Source organism: Primulina eburnea, chromosome 2 (genome assembly GCF_022965805.1).
Source record: "Primulina eburnea isolate SZY01 chromosome 2, ASM2296580v1, whole genome shotgun sequence".
NCBI classification, from domain to species: Eukaryota; Viridiplantae; Streptophyta; class Magnoliopsida; order Lamiales; family Gesneriaceae; genus Primulina; species Primulina eburnea.
The window spans coordinates 40,824,075-40,844,046 of NC_133102.1; the positions used below are offsets into that span (position 1 = coordinate 40,824,075).

The 19,972-nt window shown below is 33.6% G+C and overlaps 2 protein-coding genes across 3 annotated transcripts; one reads left to right on the forward strand and one right to left on the reverse strand.

Moving 5' to 3' along the window:
- On the forward strand, nucleotides 1-7,055 carry LOC140823191 (uncharacterized). Of its 2 annotated transcripts, XM_073184390.1 has the most exons (4): nucleotides 1-207; nucleotides 521-618; nucleotides 728-909; nucleotides 6,774-7,055. In XM_073184390.1, exons 3-4 carry the CDS (start codon nucleotides 751-753, stop codon nucleotides 6,939-6,941), a joined length of 327 nt encoding a protein of 108 aa, XP_073040491.1. In that variant the 5' UTR covers nucleotides 1-207; nucleotides 521-618; nucleotides 728-750; the 3' UTR covers nucleotides 6,942-7,055. The 2 variants fall into 2 exon arrangements, with proteins under 2 accessions (XP_073040491.1, XP_073040490.1); XM_073184389.1 differs by lacking the exon at nucleotides 521-618.
- A 7,635-nt stretch (nucleotides 7,056-14,690) lies between these two features.
- On the reverse strand, nucleotides 14,691-18,734 carry LOC140823192 (transcription factor E2FB-like). Its single transcript, XM_073184391.1, has 14 exons — nucleotides 18,311-18,734; nucleotides 17,437-17,617; nucleotides 17,259-17,318; nucleotides 17,075-17,160; nucleotides 16,913-17,001; nucleotides 16,740-16,794; nucleotides 16,493-16,545; nucleotides 16,351-16,401; nucleotides 16,215-16,263; nucleotides 16,069-16,134; nucleotides 15,892-15,968; nucleotides 15,519-15,729; nucleotides 15,185-15,251; nucleotides 14,691-15,089 (listed from the first exon to the last, which is right to left on the reverse strand). Exons 1-14 carry the CDS (start codon nucleotides 18,470-18,472, stop codon nucleotides 15,046-15,048), a joined length of 1,251 nt encoding a protein of 416 aa, XP_073040492.1. The 5' UTR covers nucleotides 18,473-18,734; the 3' UTR covers nucleotides 14,691-15,045.
- Nucleotides 18,735-19,972: the final 1,238 nt, after the last annotated feature.

Here is a 19,972-nt window from a genome sequence, read left to right on the forward strand (position 1 = left end):
AATATCGAACACTTGCTTTCGTCCTCTCTCTTTTTCCCAAAGTCAAAATGGGAATAGTTGGAGAGGTAAATTGCGCCCCTCCTTTCCAACCAACAGTCGCCGAGCTTGCCTGCAAACAAAGACTCCACAGTTTTTCCCAGTAACTGTTGCCAGACTTTCGTTCGCATTTCGCGTTGATGCTGTTCGGTTTAACGCTGACTCTGATCTGTAAGTTGTTTCTCTGGGTTCCGCGAAAATTACATGAAATGGTGAAAGGAGTCGATTAACATTATGTTTTCTATTCAAATTTTCAATTTTGACCAACCCGTCTCATTTTTAAAGATTTTGAGCTTGAAAAATAAGGAAAAACCGGGTTATTGTTACCTTTAGTTTTCATCTTTGTTTGCGGAATTTGTGAGTTGTTTAAGTCGATAACAAGGAAAAGAGGCAAGAAATTATAAATGGGCAATTTGGTTCTCGGAGTGCGAAAACATATGAAATTAAATCCTAAGTTTTTGTTCTGTATTATTTTATGTTTCAGGTATGAAGTATATAAGGATCGAACCAGCATTTTTTATATGAAGGGCCGGCATCTTGGCAATTTATAATAACCAAGCAAGCAAATTAAGATTTTTTTAGGTGAGCGAAAGCTGTATTACTAGATATATAAATTACTAGCAAAGATTGTAGGTATTTGGTATAACTTGTGCTAGTTTAATGTTAATTTCCTCTACTTTTCCTCTTTTAGATTTTGTGAACGAGGTAGATAATATGTCAAGGCCAATGCTGCTTGTTTTTCTGTTGCTGGTATTGATCATTACCTCGCAATTTGAATGGAGGCAACAATTAATGAGCGATGTGGATGCGAGTTCAAGGGATTCTCATAAGCAGGAAAAAATTTCAAAAAGGGAAGAGATCATCAAAGAGAAGGTAAATGTAGTCTTCTTCTAATCTTTTAGTGTCACATTTAGCAGTTAGTAGCCAGTGTTGAAGGATTATATTGTTGGCCTTGGTGTCTTATTGATTGGTCAATCATGTGAGCATGTCATTTGTTTATTCCTCAAAGCAGCGGACCTTATTAAATGTTTTAGACTTTTAGTGTTTTATGTGTTTCTATGTGAACCGAGTTGTGTGTTTGTGGCACTTGGGATATTCAGTGGCTTGAAGCTGAATGTGATTCATCTACCATAGAAAGCTGTTTATAGTTTTCCGTTGATTTTTGCCCGCGATCTGTGTCTTGCATCTCTTTTTAGAATTTCAAGCTGGTTGTGTCTTAGTGGATACAGAAATTCAACTAAAAGTTCATTGTAAATCATATATTGCATATCCAATAAATGTGGCATATGATTTGGTTGTGTATGCATGGTAGTTTGTGGAGAGTTTTATTGTATGGTTGCTTCGAGTTTGGTACATCTACATAAATATAGTATGATTTGGTACATTCGAGTTTATTGTAATATGATACTTTTGGTAAATATGCGGTACAAAACTAACATTCATTGATCCCTATATTGTGAGGATGTGTTCTTCATATGTTGTGATTTTGTCGGTTGTTAGGGTGCAATAATTGTTCTTCAGAGCAATTGAAACGTGGTGTTTGAGCTACAATATAGTTTAAAATATTTGAGTTGCATTGTTATCACCAGCTATAGATTTTGGTAAAGCGGCAAGCGCTCGGTCCGACAATTGTAATAATTGTTTTTTAGAGCAATCGAAACATGGTGCTTGAGCTCTCATACAGTTTAAAATATTTAAGTTGCACTCTTACCACCAGCTATAATTTTTGGTAAAACGATAAATATTTTATCCTACAAACTCAATTTTGACATTGACCAAGTAATTTATGCAATTCAACCAACTTCGAAGGTCAAGAAGATGTCCTTGTTGGATATTATTTATATGTATTGAACATTATTTAATATTACTCGAGAAGGTATGTTTCCAATGAGGCCAGACTTTTATTTATTGCCACTTTCTGCAACAAGAACACTTGGTAGAAAAGATTTGAAGAATTTTTTCATGTAACTGGCGTATTTATTTCTCGTTGTTGTTCTCATAGTTGTAGCTGAAACGTAAAAAAAAAATCCATCTATGATAGAGAAAGTCTATCTGTTAAAAGGCATTACTGTTAGTGATATAGGTGCTGCTAGGGAAAACATTAATAACACAACCACTATTAAAGCTTGGCTAGATGTGATAATTGCACGCTATTGTTGAATTTAATCAATGCGTTTTCAGCCTTACGTTATATGGTTTATGTTCGAAGAGATGACCTAGCAAATTTGCAAAGATATAATGACTTGATTCTTCTTAGAGAAATATTTTCGAAGTTGTGTTTGGATACTTTTCAGTTATGTGCATAGCAGATACTTCCCCTACTATACCAAGCTTTTATCTCAAAATTTTCAACAGATTCGAAATTCTCTGAAAATGAAGCCATTTGAAATCTATATTTTAGATAATTTCCTCAACATACTTTTTTTCCGACCAAACACAACCTCGGGTAAATTCATTAAAGAACTTCAGGCCATTTCATTAGAGAAGATTTATGTTATAAGTGCGTTGGAGTACAATTATATATTTGGTTTTTCGAAGACATCGTAACCGTCTCATATTGCCTTCTGGAGTGTCTTTGGATAGTTTGCAAAGGGAGTTTGGTGCAGTCAAAATTACCAAATTTTGCTGAATCCAAGAATTGTAAGAGCTACAAGGAATGCATCAAGCAGTGGCACGATCACAATCACAAGTGCAGCATACTGAAGCTCAAATTGTTTGGGATTTAATAAAAATAAATCCGTAAAAAATCTGATTGAATCCATGTACACAACAGGCTAGGAATTCATGTCGAATTATCAGAAAATATAAATAATAGTAAATATATATCAGAATCCAATGGTTGATCTAGTGTCGTAGTTATGAATCTATCAAGGCAACAGAGAGTCAACCTACTTATTCTTGTCTTAGATGGGAGAAGAAGAGAGATCTAAAATATGTCTACCGTATATATCATGTGTTATTCTCTGTGTTACGAGAACCTTAATCTTGTATAATTTTAGCAGTCTTCGACCCAACATAGCAGACTTAATTTGGCTGAGTTTATACACATAAAGTGAATCATACCAATTTATTTAATATTTTGGAAACCCATTATTAATTAGATCATTTTATTAGTTCTTTTATTAGATAGTTTGTCCATGTCAATTAATTAAATTATTTGAGCCTACAAAATAGTTTCAACAATCTTCTACTTAGGTCACATAAGTTGTTCATATATTGTACATGCAAAAACTGGATTGAGCTCTTGTTATATAAACCAAAATATTTCTTAACAATCTGGTCTATCAATTATACCAATATTAAACCAAAGCGGTCATTGCTATATTTCAAATCACTAAACCCATCAATGATCACAATATCAGTATAATCAATAACATAGATCAAGTATGGATGTGTAGCATGGAAATACATGAACGTGATCCAAGAATAAAACCTACGATTCCAATTGGTCCTCCTAATGACTCAAAGAGTCCAATAATAAACTTTCACCGGATGTTAAACCACAATGAAAGTCATCATTTTATTTCAGATTATTCAAATAAACCTTAGTATGTACAGAAACTTAAATCATTTCAAATGAGTTGTGCTCAAGCCGAATACAAACTTCCACTGTACATGCATATCATCTGTATGGACAACACCGGTGTATGTCACATGCCCGTAAACATATCGGGTGGCCAACCCATGACAAGCGCATTTACAATTATAAAGTTTGCAATAACATGCTCAATTGACATACAACCACTCTGAATTATATCCTTCCAACTAGAAACTTCATGTCAATATATTTTGACAAGTTTCAGTTGTTCTTTAAATATAATATATCGCTTTATTGTCGTAATTGACCATCGATGGTTTCTTAGACCAATGATCATTGCCGATGATAAAACTCTGCAACTTTATTCGGATGAGTTCAAATATCCAACTATTTCCAAATGTCATATCTCTGATATGTGAGTATAAAATCTTTAGTTCACTTTACATACCGCATAACCCGATTAATGATCCAATATCGAGTTTCTTAAATATCTGCCCAACATTCTAATGATGTACACAATATCCAAATGGTGTTCTCTATAAATCCGAATGAAATCACCACCTGATAAAATTTATATTACCACATATCTAGACATAAACATCAATATATTTTCTCGATGTTGACTTTATAATTTACTCAATCCCACTAAAGTCAACATACAAAATTAATTTGCATTTAATTTCATAATTACATGCATCCATACTATCGATGTCAATTAAAATATTGATGTTCAATTTATAATGATTATGAATCAAGGAATCAATACCAATCATATTTGAATTTCGAAAAAACCGAAAAGTTTCATTGCCACATGGACGAAAGAAAAACTTGATTTGTCCAAACATGAAACTAAAATCAAGTTTCATCTAAAAAACGGTGCAACAAAAGTGTTTTCCAAATTCAAATAGTAGGAAATGAAAAACAGTTCCCACACAAATAGCCCAAAATGATTCGAAATCTTGGAAAATGTCAGAATGGTTTTCATGTTTTTGTAACATTCGCTACTAAAATATATAAAAGTAAGAATACAAAATATAATAAAAAGTAGTTACTATAAAAATAAAATTAACATTAACTCAAGATCAATCAAAACTGAGCATGATTTGAGCTTTAACCGAGCTGCTCATATTCTACCTATGAACGGCGCGACTCTTTTGTTTCCTATTGATCGGAATTTTAGTAGAAGTGAATGCAAACTACATAAAGAAGAGTTTTTAATGAAAATATCTGGTGGATTATATGAACATCTTTACGCTGCCGTATATTGTCAGATTGCAAGGAATAATTTGGTGGATCTAAAAATGGATTTGGTTTATCACATTTTTTATTTTAGGAAACGCTCTGGTTCTGAGAAACTCTATACCAGTAGAAAACATTGGTTTAGACTTTTAAAAAAAAAAATCAAGGCATAAATACACATTTTGTTGGTTTAGACATAAGAAGAAACACATATTGACGACATCAATCTGTGTCACATGCCCATGAACATCTTGGGTGGCCAACTCATGACTAATGCATCTGCAAATATAGAGTTTGCAATAACATGCTTAATTGACTCAAAGCCATTCTGAATTATTTCCTTCCAACTACAAACTTCATGTCAATATATTTTGACAAGTTTCGGTTGTTCTTTAAATATAGTTAGCGCTTTATTGTCATAATTGATCATTGATGGTTTCTTAGACCAATGATCATTGCGGTGATAAAACTCCGCAACCTTATTCAGACGAGTCCAAATATCCAACTATTTCCAAATGTCATATCTCTGATATGTGAGCATCCGATTAATGATCCAATATCGAGTTTCTTAAATATCTGCCCAATATTCTAATGATGTACACAATATCCAAATTGTGTTCTCTATAAATCCGAATGAAATCACCACCTGATAAAATTTATATTACCACATATTTAGACATAAACTTCAATATATTTTCTCAATGTTGATTTTATAATTTATTCACTCCCACTAAAGTCAACATACAAAATTAATTTGCATTTAATTTCATAATTACATGCATCCATACTATCGATGTCAATTAAAATATTGATGTTCAATGTATAATGCTTATCAATCAAGGAATCAATACCAATCATATTTGAATTTCGAAAAAATTGAAAAGTTTCATTACCACATGAACAAAAGAAAAAATTGATTTGTCCAAACATGCAACTAAAATCAAGTTTCGTCTAAAAAAATGGTGCAACAAAAGTGTTTTCCAAATCCAAATACTAGGAAATAAAAAACAGTTCCAATGCAAATAGCCCAAAATTGTTCGAAATCTTGGATATAATAAAAAATAATTACTATAAAAAATAAAATTAACGTTAACTCAAGATCAATCAAAACTGAGCATGAGTTGAGCTTTAACCAGCTGCTCATAATCTACCAATGAACGGCACGACTTTTTTTCCCCGTTGATAGGAATTTTAGTAGAAGTGAATGCAAACTACATAAAGAAGAGTTTTTAATGAAAATATATGGTGGATTATATGAACTTCTTTACGCTGTCAATTATTGTCAGATTGCAAGGATAATTTGGTGGATCTAAAAATGGATTTGGGTAATCACATTTTTTATTTCAGGGAACACTCTGGTTCTGACAAACTCTATACCAGTAGAAAACATTGGTTTATACTTAAAAAAAAGGAAAAAAAAAGGATACTGGGTGAGACTAAGAAGTACCAGGATTTTTAACTGATGGGTTTTCTTCTAGAAAAATTATATTTGGAACAACTCTCAAGGCTCAAGGATCATTTATGTTTGTGCTGTTAGATTTAGTGGATGCAACGATTCGGAGTTTCTTTCAAGGAAACAGCCTCCTTTTTGCTCTCCTGAATTTTGTTGATGTATCAGGGATTGGAGAGGAAGCTTCAAAAATCAATTTGAACTTCATTTGTTTTTGTGTTGATGGGTAGTTGACGGGATGTCTATTTTTTGTATCTGCTGTATACTTGTCTATTTGCTGTTAAAAGTGTAACACCAAACTCTTCTTGTAACCAAAACTTTACTCGCTCGGATTTCATTTCATAATTGATATACGACGAGATTTGTTAACACCTCTTTACAGAAAGTGATGTTCTCACTGAAACTTAACTAGATTGATCCTGCCGTGTGTTTGACATTGTAACGATGCCCCGGGGTTGGTTTTGTATTAGTTTCTCATTCTGTTGACATAATTCCATCCACCTTCTGCAGATAATCTTAACTCAGGAAAAGTACATACAAAGACTTAATGAGCTTGTTCGAAGTCTCAGGGAACAGCTTCATCAGTGCCGGAACATCAATGAAACGTCGAAGAGTACCCATAGCTCATTGACAGAACACATTATCGAGCTTGAGAGACAGCAGATACTGGAAGACTGATTGTACAGCTTTTGTTGATCTTGCGCTTCTTATCTTCGCACCGTTGTATCTTATTTTTTTGCTATTTGTGGTGCTAAAAAAGACAAATTTAAATGGTATAAACGTTTTACCGAATTCAGCGTTGGTTGTGTTAGTAGTCCTTATGATAGGAAATCAAAGTTTCCATAAGATCATAATTTAATAGAGAAGGTAAAGGGGAGAAGAGCACGGGTGAAATTAACCAGGTATGGATGGATCCATTGTTTTATGTAATCCCAGATGATATTTATCATCTAATTACCAAAATGTTTCATCATTGTAGCACATTCTCGTTAGATTAAGGGTCGGTTATATGGATATTAATTCTCCAAACTGGTGTGCTGTCGTTGACCCACCAAAATTAAATTCCTACTCTCTAGATAAAATTAGTATAATGATGAGCAGGGTCGAATCCACAGGGAACGGGAGATTTATTTCTTTCGAGCAAAATGCAAATAAAGGGGGGATTTTGAATATGAATTAAATAAAATACTAGAACTAATTTAACATGCAAGAAGAAATAACAAATCAAGATGAAAAACTAATTAAATGTAAATTAATATTACCAAGCTCGATTCAAGGGATTTCTACTATTTGTATCACTGTTCATCGGCTAACATATATTTATTCATGCAATTACAAGCAATTAACTTTAGAATTATAAGGATAGCCGCTAAAATTCTTGTGTTTTCCTAAAATAATTGACCGAACCCAGCATCCAGTCAAAACTTATTAATAATTAACTGGGCACGATAGCGTTCCATATTAATTAAAAATAGCATTTTCGTTTTGTGAAAACAGTTAATCCTAAATCTAACAACCGAGATAGCTGCAATTGATAGATCGCGTTTCGTTGATTTATTTAGATTAAATATGCTATGATAGCACAACACACCTAATCTATTACTACTCATGTTCCAATCATTCATGACAATTCGGATCACTGAATTCATGGATAGCAGTAGAAAATTATATATCAAATTAAATTGTCAGATTAATCAACATACAACTTTCATATAAATAAATCATAAATCAACAAATACTTGAACAAAACATGAATATTAAATTAAATCACAAAAGCCTCACAGTGATAAATTGAAATAGTAAAAATATCCCCTGAATAGAAATAAAACTTAGCCTAAAAGTGTGGAGAGAGTTGGAGAGAAAATCTTGAGCCTCCTTGTTCTTGTGTTACGTGAGATTGGTTGGAAGATTGTGGAAAGCTTTCAATTTTGATTTTTCTCCAATCTTGTGTGCGGCTGTGTCTCTCCTTTTCAATTGAGTAGTGGATTTGGGTTTTTTTAAGCTAACAAGCCCAATAATACTTAATTAACCTAATTCTTAAAATATAATATAATAGATAATATTTTATCTATATTTTCCTTCTTGCAATTTTTTGGCAGCTGAAGTATCATCATAAGGCGTGGCCACGCCTTATTCCAGGACTTCTTCTGGTTTGGTCATTCACTTTGAACTCTATCTTGGAAACTTCAAATGTGATAAACATCACCTTTTTAGCTCAAATTTGTTCCAAGACCGTAAAAGTTTCTCCTACAATAAAATTACCCAAAAATGTGTCAATTAAACATATCGGAGGTTAAAATAACGGGAAATATGAAAATAAAATATTAACTATTACAAGCCTATCAAAATCTCCCACACCTAAACGATGCTTGTCCTCAAGCATACAATAGATCAACTCTTTATCTCAATTTTCGTCCTCCTTTCGCTTCCTCTACTTATCCAAAACATTTTTCATGCAACAAGACATTTTAATATCAGAGCATCCCACAAAATAACATCATGAACAATCACTGCAATCAGAATGTGTAGAAATTAAAATGCATGGGATTTAACAACTCCTCACCAGATTCGCTCATTCCGCTCATTAGTGTTTAGGATACATATATCAACAAACTCTCGTGTCAAATGCACTGAAAATTTTTACCATAGGCTTGCAAATATATCACATCCTTCCACTAAATGAATGAATTAAAATACACAAACAAAAAAGGCTATAAATGGGTTGTAACGTGGCTAGGGGTAAGGTAGGGTAAAAGGGAACAATGAGCTATGAAATTAGAGAAATCATATGCACTTTTCACAAAAACAATTGCATCCAAATAATAACATCTTCAACCTCATTATTACATCAAGATCCCTCTTTCTTTTTTTTTTTCTATTTGTTTGCTCTTCTTTTCTTTTTCACTTCGTCTACTTCTCTTCTTTCTCTTTCTTTTTTTTTTTTTTGTTTTTGTTTTTGTTTTTTTTTTTAGACGGTTACTATAAGGATTCGAGATTGAATAAATCCCAACAATTCACACTATTTTGGATTGAATGATGCTATTTGTGAAAAGCTTATATGATTCTCCAATTTAAGGTTCAAAAAGGGGATAACCAACAAAAAGGATTTATCACGGCTTGTAATGTGGTTATTTTAATTCAAAGAAAAAGGCTGAGGCTCAAACTTGGTTCACTAGGGGTCTATGAATCAGGGTAGGCTCAAAGAACGGATCAGATGATGCGAAAGACAATGGTTTAAACCTAATGCCCTTATCATTTTGTCTATGCACCTAATCCACCACAAAGTGTTGACAAAGACATGTATAACAATGCAAGTTCTAGAAAAATTAACAATGCAATGACAACACACAATCAAAGAAAATGGAGCATGATATCATGATTGTTCATAGGCTCAAAGCTCACTAAAGAAAAAATATAGCAATTGTGTTAAATCCCACACACTTGTCATCTCTAACTATCATCAAGAGCAACTTATTCATAATGCAAACGTGAGAATGCAAAAACATTTGCACACAAAGAAATCATCATTTTTTTTTCGCATCGGAAGCAATCAGGATTCAGAAGAAAGAGATAACAAATGAACTAGATGCTAGGAACTAACAATGTCACTATTTTTTTATTTTTTTTACTTTTATGCAAAAAATGAGAAGAAAAAAGAAATTAAAACGAGAAATAAGGCAATATACCCTCCCACACCTAAATGTGGCAATGTCCTCAATGACACAAAAATTAAATGCACAACATAGACAGTAAAAACCCAAAAGAAGTTAGAAAACTCCCCTGAAAATTGTTGGACATCGTGGAGCAAAGCTTTCTATTGTTGTGGCGGTGTTGACAAATCCTGCGGGAGAAGATGTGAAAGGGGGTGAGAACAAATAGGGTTAGATAAAACAAAAACAAAAAAAAAAATCTGTTTTTTTTTTTTTCAAAAATCAGAAGATGTTTTCTCACAAGGCGTGATCACGCCTTGTTAGAAAACATCTACTGCATATACGGAATTTTTTTTTTTTTTTTTTTTTAAGAAGATGTTTTCTCACAAGGCGTGGTCACGCCTTGTTAGAAAACATCTACTGTGTTTAGAGCTAATTTTTTTTTTTTTTTTTTTTTTGGTGCAGAAGTGATATTCTTGTAAGGCGTGATCACGCTTTGTTAGAAGACATCTTCTGCACAAAGGTAACAAAAATTGTACTATTTGAAAAAAATAAAAATAAAAGAAATTAAAAATAATAAGAACAAAAAATTTGGGTTGCCTCCCAAAAGCGCTTGATTTTTAGTCGTCGGCTTGACCCTCAAAAACTCTCATTCAAAGAGCGGCTGACGCCCAAAGTACGTGTCATATGACACCATATATGGGTCTTGGTTCCATGTGCCCTCAAGTTTGGCTTGATGTATGTAATGTAAGCTCGTCTCCTCAACAAAACGTGACTTTAAATAATAGGCATGAGATGAGTGTATCATAGTTAGCTCTTGAAGAACAAAATCTGTTGAAAGCGGCAATGGAGAAAGACAAGGATCTCCTAGATGTATATATGATGATATTATCGACGAGCTCAAATCGATAGTCTCAGGAGCTTGTTCATCTCTCAACTTCATTGGTGCCTCATTTTCTTGTGATATTTCTTCCAAAACTTTTTCATGCTGAGGTTCAACAGTTTCCTCATTCAATGACACGCGCTTGTTTACCATATCATTCAGTCGACTTATGATTATTTCAAGACTATATCCCTCATCTTCTTGATGCTCGAAAGGTTGGTCTGTAAAATCAGATTGATTAATTTCTGGAGTGTATTGGTGTCTCCAACTCTGCAGCGAAGGATCCCAATACTGATGGTAGTCAAAGTCGGCCATATCATTTAGCAAATATATCACATTGTCTTCACGTCGACTAAGTAATGGACTACCGATTTTTAGTGCTCCTTTAAATACCCATCTTCGTGTAATTGCATCCAAACCTTTAAGAAAAAGTCTAATAAGAACATATTTAGAAAAATCATGATTCCTGAATGTTGTTATTAAATTATTGAATCTCTCCCATGCTGCGTAGAATGGTTCTCCGTTTTGTTGGGCAAAACTTGTGAATACTTGTCGATGAAACATCTCAAAGTATTTCACAACAAAAAAATTCTCAAATTCTTCTTTTCTTGATGAATCACATGTACAAGAAGAATGAGACGTAAAAAAAATAATAACAAAACTCGAAAAATCTAACCTTGCACCGTTCCCCGGCAACGGCGCCAAAATTTGGTGTGTTGTCGTTGACCCACCAAAATTAAATTCCTACTCTCTAGATAGAATTAGTATAATGATGAGCAGGGTCGAATCCACAGGGAACGGGAGATTTATTTCTTTCGAGCAAAATGCAAATAAAGGGGGGATTTTGAATATGAATTAAATAAAATACTAGAACTAATTTAACATGCAAGAAGAAATAACAAATCAAGATGAAAAACTAATTAAATGTAAATTAATATTACCAAACTCGATTCAAGGGATTTCTACTATTCAATTGTATCACTGTTCATCGGCTAACATATATTTATTCATGCAATTACAAGCAATTAACTTTAGAATTATAGGGATAGCAGCTAAAATTCTTGTGTTTTCCTAAAATAATTGACCGAACCCAGCATCCAGTCAAAACTTATTAATAATTAACTGGGCACGATAGCGTTCCATATTAATTAAAAATAGCATTTTCGTTTTGTGAAAACAGTTAATCCTAAATCTAACAACCGAGATAGCTGCAATTGATAGATCGCGTTTCGTTGATTTATTTAGATTAAATATGCTATGATAGCACAACACACCTAATCTATCGCTACTCATGTTCCAATCATTCATGACAATTCGGATCACTGAATTCATGGATAGCAGTAGAAAATTATATATCAAATTAAATTGTCAGATTAATCAACATACAACTTTCATATAAATAAATCATAAATCAACAAATACTTGAACAAAACATGAATATTAAATTAAATCACAAAAGCCTCACAGTGATAAATTGAAATAGTAAAAATATCCCCTGAATAGAAATAAAACTTAGCCTAAAAGTGTGGAGAGAGTTGGAGAGAAAATCTTGAGCCTCCTTGTTCTTGTGTTACGTGAGATTGGTTGGAAGATTGTGGAAAGCTTTCAATTTTGATTTTTCTCCAATCTTGTGTGCGGCTGTGTCTCTCCTTTTCAATTGAGTAGTGGATTTGGGTTTTTTTAAGCTAACAAGCCCAATAATACTTAATTAACCTAATTCTTAAAATATAATATAATAGATAATGTTTTATCTATATTTTCCCTTCTTGCAATTTTTTGGCAGCTGAAGTATCATCATAAGGCGTGGCCACGCCTTATTCCAGGACTTCTTCTGGTTTGGTCATTCACTTTGAACTCTATCTTGGAAACTTCAAATGTGATAAACATCACCTTTTTAGCTCAAATTTGTTCCAAGACCGTAAAAGTTCCTCCTACAATAAAATTACACAAAATGTGTCAATTAAACATATCGGAGGTTAAAATAACGAGAAATATGAAAATAAAATATTAACTATTACAAGCCTATCACAAACTAAGTGGTTTTTCACATGTATCTCTTAAACCAAGATCAAAGACATCTTCTTTAGTAACTTTTATCCAAGTTTTCAATGACTTGTCTTTCCTTCTATTTCTTCCAGTAACTTGTCAATCTAAGATATATCGGTTTGGGGCCGTGTTGGTATTCTCTTCACATGATCAAATTATGTTAGGTGTTTCTCCTTAATCTCATATCGAGGCTAACTCATAATAATTTCATTCATAATTTTATCTTTGTGCGTTTTGCCACATATCTATTTTAACATACACATCTCTGCTACTGTCATCTTATGCATATGTAGTCCTGTCGAAAATTAATAGTTTATGTCTGGTTATCAAATATTCTCATGATATGACCTTACAATTTTTACAACTACCTAACTCTTCTCTCTTTAAAAAAAAATAACCAATTTGACTTATATTATGATCACTCCTAAAGGTTACTAAATGTTTATCACTTCTCTTATAAAAAAAAAAAAGTGTGTACTAAATACCGTGGCTTCTAAGCTTGATTAATAACTCAAGCCAACAAACATAGAGGTAGAGGATTTTACACCGACTATTCTTATTAATACCGAACATAGAAATAAAGATAAAAAATTTATCGTTGCTTAAAGCTCAAAACGTGAAGAAACATTAAACGGAAGATCCGCGCGATTTGAAATAATAAAATCTTAAGAGAAAATTGTCCATCTTGAAGCATGCTTGCTTCGTAAGATCTGGAATGTATCCCAACATTATGCAAAGAGGCTCTTACGAATCTGTAATTAGAGAAACAAGTAGAGGTGAGCCTGTGAGGCATGATTGTGAAGTGGTTAAAACCTTCAAAGTCCACAATACAAAGATGTGAGTGAGACGGGAAATTGGCCTTCAGTCTCCAGCCGTCGATTTTTTTTATGTTCAGTGTCTGGGTACTTTTTTAGTAACACTATTTCCACATGGAAGTGTAACACATTTTGTATGACATAGTACCACAATTTTGTGGGTAGAGAGTGAACCCAAAGAAATGTTTTGATTGAGGATTTTTCATCAACTTCCCCTATAAATTAATGATATGAATTTGTAAATTAGTTTTTGAAATTACTTCAAATACATTATCAGTCCTTAGTTGTGAGCTAAAACAGAATATCAGAACAATAAACATGAATGGAACTTTGAATCTAGCAACTTTTTTGGAGCTTGTGTTAAGACAAGCAGGGCAGACCCATCAGTGGGTGAGAGGCCAAAAAAATTAAAACTTCTCTAGAAATTCAAGTTACCACGAGGTTCCATTGATAGGTTGCTATGAGTGATCAAATACAGTTAATAAAAAAGTGTTCTTAATAGATGGAGGAGTACCTCTGGTAGCTTTTTAAGTAATACAACTTTGAACTTCCAGTCTAGAATCAAGAGTATTCTCAAAACACGATTTTGCCGTCTCTAGAAGCCAATACAATCGCCTCCAGAGCTGAAACAAGAAGATATCAGACTTACGAAAAATTCCGGAAAAACTAGCATATAATCTTTTAAAAAAATAAAATTTTTGACATGAAAAGTAATAATTTTCGTAAATCAGATATATGTCTCATGAAATTGACTCGTGAGATATCTGTCGCATGAGTTTTTGTGCAAAATTTGTTGTTGGAAATGTTGAACTTCATGTAAGACAGATTTAAGAATTTAAAATCAATCACTCTAAACACAACGAAAGGTTATGTAAAAACAAAAAAACATGGAAATATTATAAAGTGAAATAATCACACCAAAAGTGCAAAAATACAAATAAATGGGTAATTATATGTAATATAAATGAAAATGCACAAAAAACTTGGTAAAAATGAGCAGAACCAGCATAAAAATATCAATGAGACGAGTTCATGGTCATTTCTGGAGAATAAATTAAAAATAATAATATATTCCAAAGTGCCCATGTTATTCTCTATATGAGATACAATCGAACAATCGGACCTGACAATATATACAGATGCTATATTCTTATAGCTTACATAATTTATTCGACCAGGATTAAAATTCAGAACAATACAGTACATCCAATACTTGATCTCCTTTATTAACATGCCGAAACAACCTTGGATCTTCATACTACTCAGCTCGCAGCAGCAGCAGCGACGAGAAGTCTGTATCCTCAGGATTTTAACAATCCCACAAGAGTTGGCCCCATAATATGTTGGTGTTGTACTAAGCAGTGGATTTGACTCATGGAGAACTCGAATTACACTTCGGGAATTGGGTTCAAGCTATTCCAGTCAATCCCAGCTATTGTACAAAGTCATGGAATGCAGCAAAATATTCTGAGAAAGTTTGATTATAAAACAAACAAAATGGAAAGTACCGGACTTGAGTTAGGATACGTTCTGTCCTCCACATGTCGGTGATACTTATATCTGTTTCTGACAGTAGCCAATAATCGGCATCATTCTGCAATACGACAAAGGATTTATAGCCACTTATGAGGTGGTTATTGCAATGTTATTAGGCTTCAAATCATTTTGGGCCCGGGGATTAGCCTGCCCAGAATATTGAAGAGAAACTAAAATTTAAATTTGGTTTATATACATATATACTACATTAATCTATACGAGTCTATACACTATATAATAAAGAGTATGGGAACAAGTCCATACACTAGTCCTGCAGTTCATCAAAATAAGTTCTTCTCGATTCTCATACAATTGGAAGACTTACACTGACTTCAGGTACTATCTTCATGATGCCACTTTCAAAATCCTGAGCTGAACCTGTATCTGGGAACATTCTTTCGGGTTCTATCCCGGCCACACCAAGTTCATTCCCTCCGCTCTCATTGGTGGGTAGTGGATTTTCATTAGCAGTTGATGTTTCGGGAATGCTTGGTCGTTCATCCGCATGTATTTCCTCAATCTTTTCTTCAAATTGACTAAAATAAATAATAAGACAATCAAAGACGACCCAAAGTAGATCACTATATACCTTAGAATACACAACAGGTGGCCAATATTCGTCCTTGTGAGAGGCAGGCTTAACCAGTCCAGGAAAGGTAAAAATGAAACAAATAAGGGAGGTGAGCACACAAACAAACCTGACAAGGAAAACATCTATCGGCCCCATGGTGCTTCGAAGAACTATTCTATATCTCCTCTGTGGATAATCAACAGCCTGGTAGAAGGAAATTAACATTGCCTCAAAATTGCTTCAAAAGGATTGTTGGCTTGGGTAGAGACCATTCACTGTTCACCCGGAAGGAAAATAATATTACCTCGTCCGGATCCGGGACTTCTAAAGTAGTGCCATGAGGAGCTTTAATTGCTATTAACGTCGCATTCTGGTGGAGGGAACATAAACACATTTCAGTCTCAATTTCTTCAGAAATAAAATGATCGAAATAGGTACTATATTGTAGACCTGGAAGCAAGGCAAGTTCTTTATATCTTCTTCGGTAACAAAAAGCCACCTAAAAGACAATAAGCCACACACAAACATCAAGGGATATGAATGAAATTTAAATCGCTCATCTAACAGAAATAGGCGAGTACTATACTTCTGATTGTTTACATCTTCGCTGAGGCTCGTCAGTTTTTCCTGCATTTCTCTGGAATAAAAGGAAATGTGTCAAATGGATTTGTGCTGAAAAGTGACCAGAAAAATGTACAGAATTATTGAAAATCCATATGATGGATGACCTTATCCGATCATCCAATCCGTGCTCTTCTACATTCAAATTTTCTATGTCTTCCTGCAGAGTAGCAAAGAATTGTTGCAAACTTATTTATCGTCTTTCAAAATAAGATCCAATTCAAAATAAGATCCAAGCTCACTTCTATCCAATTTCAAAAATATATCTCACAATAAGTTGTACCAAGAGAACAATCCAAGAAATGTAATAGAGTTTCCATTATGTGATTCTTTTTATCATTTTTATAGACATACCTGCAAACTGGAAATACTCTCATCAACTTCTCCTGGTCTTGAAACGTCTACACCCCTGATTGAAATCTCTAATCATCAGTAACTTGTATTTTGTTATTGACTTTTGACGACAAATGAAACGCTATACTGAAAACCTCAAGAAAATTTAGAAATGTAACGAGCAAGCTTCATACTTCCACTGGATTCTGTTCTTGAGTTTCTTTTCTATAAGCCCAACGCCTTCAAGAACATTAGTTATATCGTATATGCGCCTTTTCTGCACCTGTTTCAACAACAAAATTTCAGCTACCCAAAGTTGGTCGAGAGTGAAGCTTTAAATTGGATGGAATAAGCACCTCCAATGTGCCCGCGGCCTTGTTCAAATCAAGAATACCATCTTCAGCGTGTTTAATCAGATTTATGAACTTCTTAGTCAAGAGACCTGGTTTGAGAAAATACATATGAAAACATATGAGTGTATCTCGGAATAAATTGGAACTAAAGAGGAAGTCTTGGCATTAGTAAAGACAGTTTAATTACCCAGAGAGCTATCATATCGACAGGGCCCAACTTGACTGAGATTATTGTGTGAGGGAGAACCTGCATAGAAAATATATCACGATATGGTCTACTTCTAGCTCCAAAAAGAGAGATATTGGCGGAGCTACAATTTACTAAAGTTGATTTTAGCATGATATTTGATGGTTGTAAATATTACCAATATTTGTCATCAGAGATCCGGATTTATTGGTCTTCATTGTCCTCGGAACCTTTGGATTTTTTCCCACCTTTCCCGGAGTCTGTAATGGTGCTTTAACAACCCCAACACTGCCAGAACCCATGTTTTTCTCAGCATATTTAGCTTCAAAGTCCACTGTTCCACTCTTTCGCTTTAATTGCTAGAGGAGTGAAAATAAAAAAAACAAAATCAAGATACATAAAGGACAACCATGGATTTCTCCATTTCAGTTATAGCAGATTCATGCGCCTCAGGATAAAAGAAGCGACTTAGGACTATTCGACTTTTTTAACACCTAATACAATAAAACTCGCTGCAAAAGAATTTTTTTTATCTAAACAATATGTCCAATTTCATCTCATTCCACATAATAGCAGAAAGATTGCATTTTTATGTCACTTAAACCAAGCAATTAGAGTTATCAGTAAACCAGCACAAAAAAATTTCCATACTCATCAATAGAAGAATCCGAACAAAAAACACTTCAATGTTCTGCCTAATAACAAAAAAAAAAGTGAAATCTCGAGGCAATACAAACCAAAATGTACTGGTATAGACCTGTACAGTTAATGAACCAAATAACCCAATTTTAATTCAGTTACCGATATTCCCTTGAACAACAAAAATATGACTCCTTCGTACTTGAAAGAACTTGATCTTGAAATCATACCTTAACCCAGAATTTCACATCAAATTTCATCATCTGAAATTCGACAACCAGAGACAAATCATGGCACCACAATAATTTCAGACGGGGTACCTTATTCACTTATCTCCACTTAAACCACAGAAACTAAGATAAAACGCTTTTGAACATAATTGTGTAAAGGAATCAAAGGATGAAAGGGCTCACGAGTGGTGTCTTCACAACGATGGCTTCATCGAAATCTTGATCAGGCTGGAGACGATGAGCGTCAACATCATCGAAGTGGTGGTAGTCGCCGCCACCGCTTCCTCCGAACGTCGGCTTCATGGAGGAGAATGGGAACTTTTTCCTCGAATTCTGCTGTTGCATGATTGGATTTTTCTCAAGGCTCGAGGACTGAAAGAAACAGAGAGGGAATGAAATTATTGGAACTCAGAATTCATTCTCATTTCCTTAAACCGTTGTGTTTCGAATTTTTTGGGGTTTTCGAAATGTGAAAACAAATTGCAGGAGACGAATTAGGAATTGGGGGAAGAATCAAAGTGGAAATCGATGGAAGATCTGATTGGGGAGGAGGAAAGTAGAAGCGGGAGAAGAGAGAAAGAGGAGGAATATGGGAGGTTTCAGATATGGATGTATTGTGGAGGGAAGCACTTTATTTATTTAGTTTATTTATTAAACTAATTATTATTATTATTATTGGGAGGGAAACACTTATTTATTTAACACAAAAACTCATATTAAATTGTTTTGCGACTCAATTTCTAGAACGAATCTCCTAAATAATCTAAAATTTATATTTAAAAAAATCACTTTTTATACTAAAAAAAATGATTTTTTAATCCAAATATAGATTGAGTGGACTGATATAGATTCATGATAACATAGGAAATTTATTCTTTATTTTAGAACAAAAAACTTGTGTGAGACGGTCTCACGAGTTATATTTTATGAGACAGATCTCTTATTTGGGTTATCCATGAAAAAAAATTATTTTTTATGCTAAGAGTATTAATTTTTTTTGTAAATATCGGTAGGATTGATCCGTCTCATAGATAAAAATTTCGTGAGACCATCTCACAAGAAATCTGCTCTTATTTTAGTTAGTTCTTTTGATCTCACGTATCTTTATCCGTGAAATGGGCTTGTGAAAAATAATAAAGTTATGTTATTATTATGGTTATATTTGTCACAAATTTCATCAATGGAAAACTTAGATTTAGAACTTTTGCTTAAATGTGGAAAGATAAGTCCAATTCGATTATAGCATTAACACTATCAAGAGTGGGTCTCATGTGAGACCGTCTCACGGATCTTAATCCGTGAGACGGGTCAACCCTACCCATATTCACAATAAAAAGTAATACTCTTAGCATAAAAAGTAATACTTTTTCATGGATTACCCAAATAAGAAATCCGTCTCACAAATATAACCTGTGAAACCGTCTCACACAAATTTTTGCCCACTATCAATCTACAATGAAGTAAATGCATGGATTTGATTGCCACACAAGACGGATCCAGAAACTGATATATCAAGTTCAAATGTTTTAAGTATATTTCGGGGGTGATAATATGAAGTTAAAAAAAAAAGAGTATATTTTTTGTCGTTGGAAAAATAACTTTTTAGCTCATATCCCGTTTTGAATATAAACCAAGTCGAATTCGTTTTAGAGGAGATTGACTGAACGTTTTTGAAAAAAAAAATGGCTCGAACTTGAATATATCTTTGGAAAAAATATTTAAAGACGTAATCTTTGTCTAGCATGAGGTTGTATATTTTTCAAAAACAAATTGACCAAGTAGTTGTTGTAACCAAATGAACTTGATGAAATCCGCAGAAGGAATACAATCTTGGGGGCAAAAACT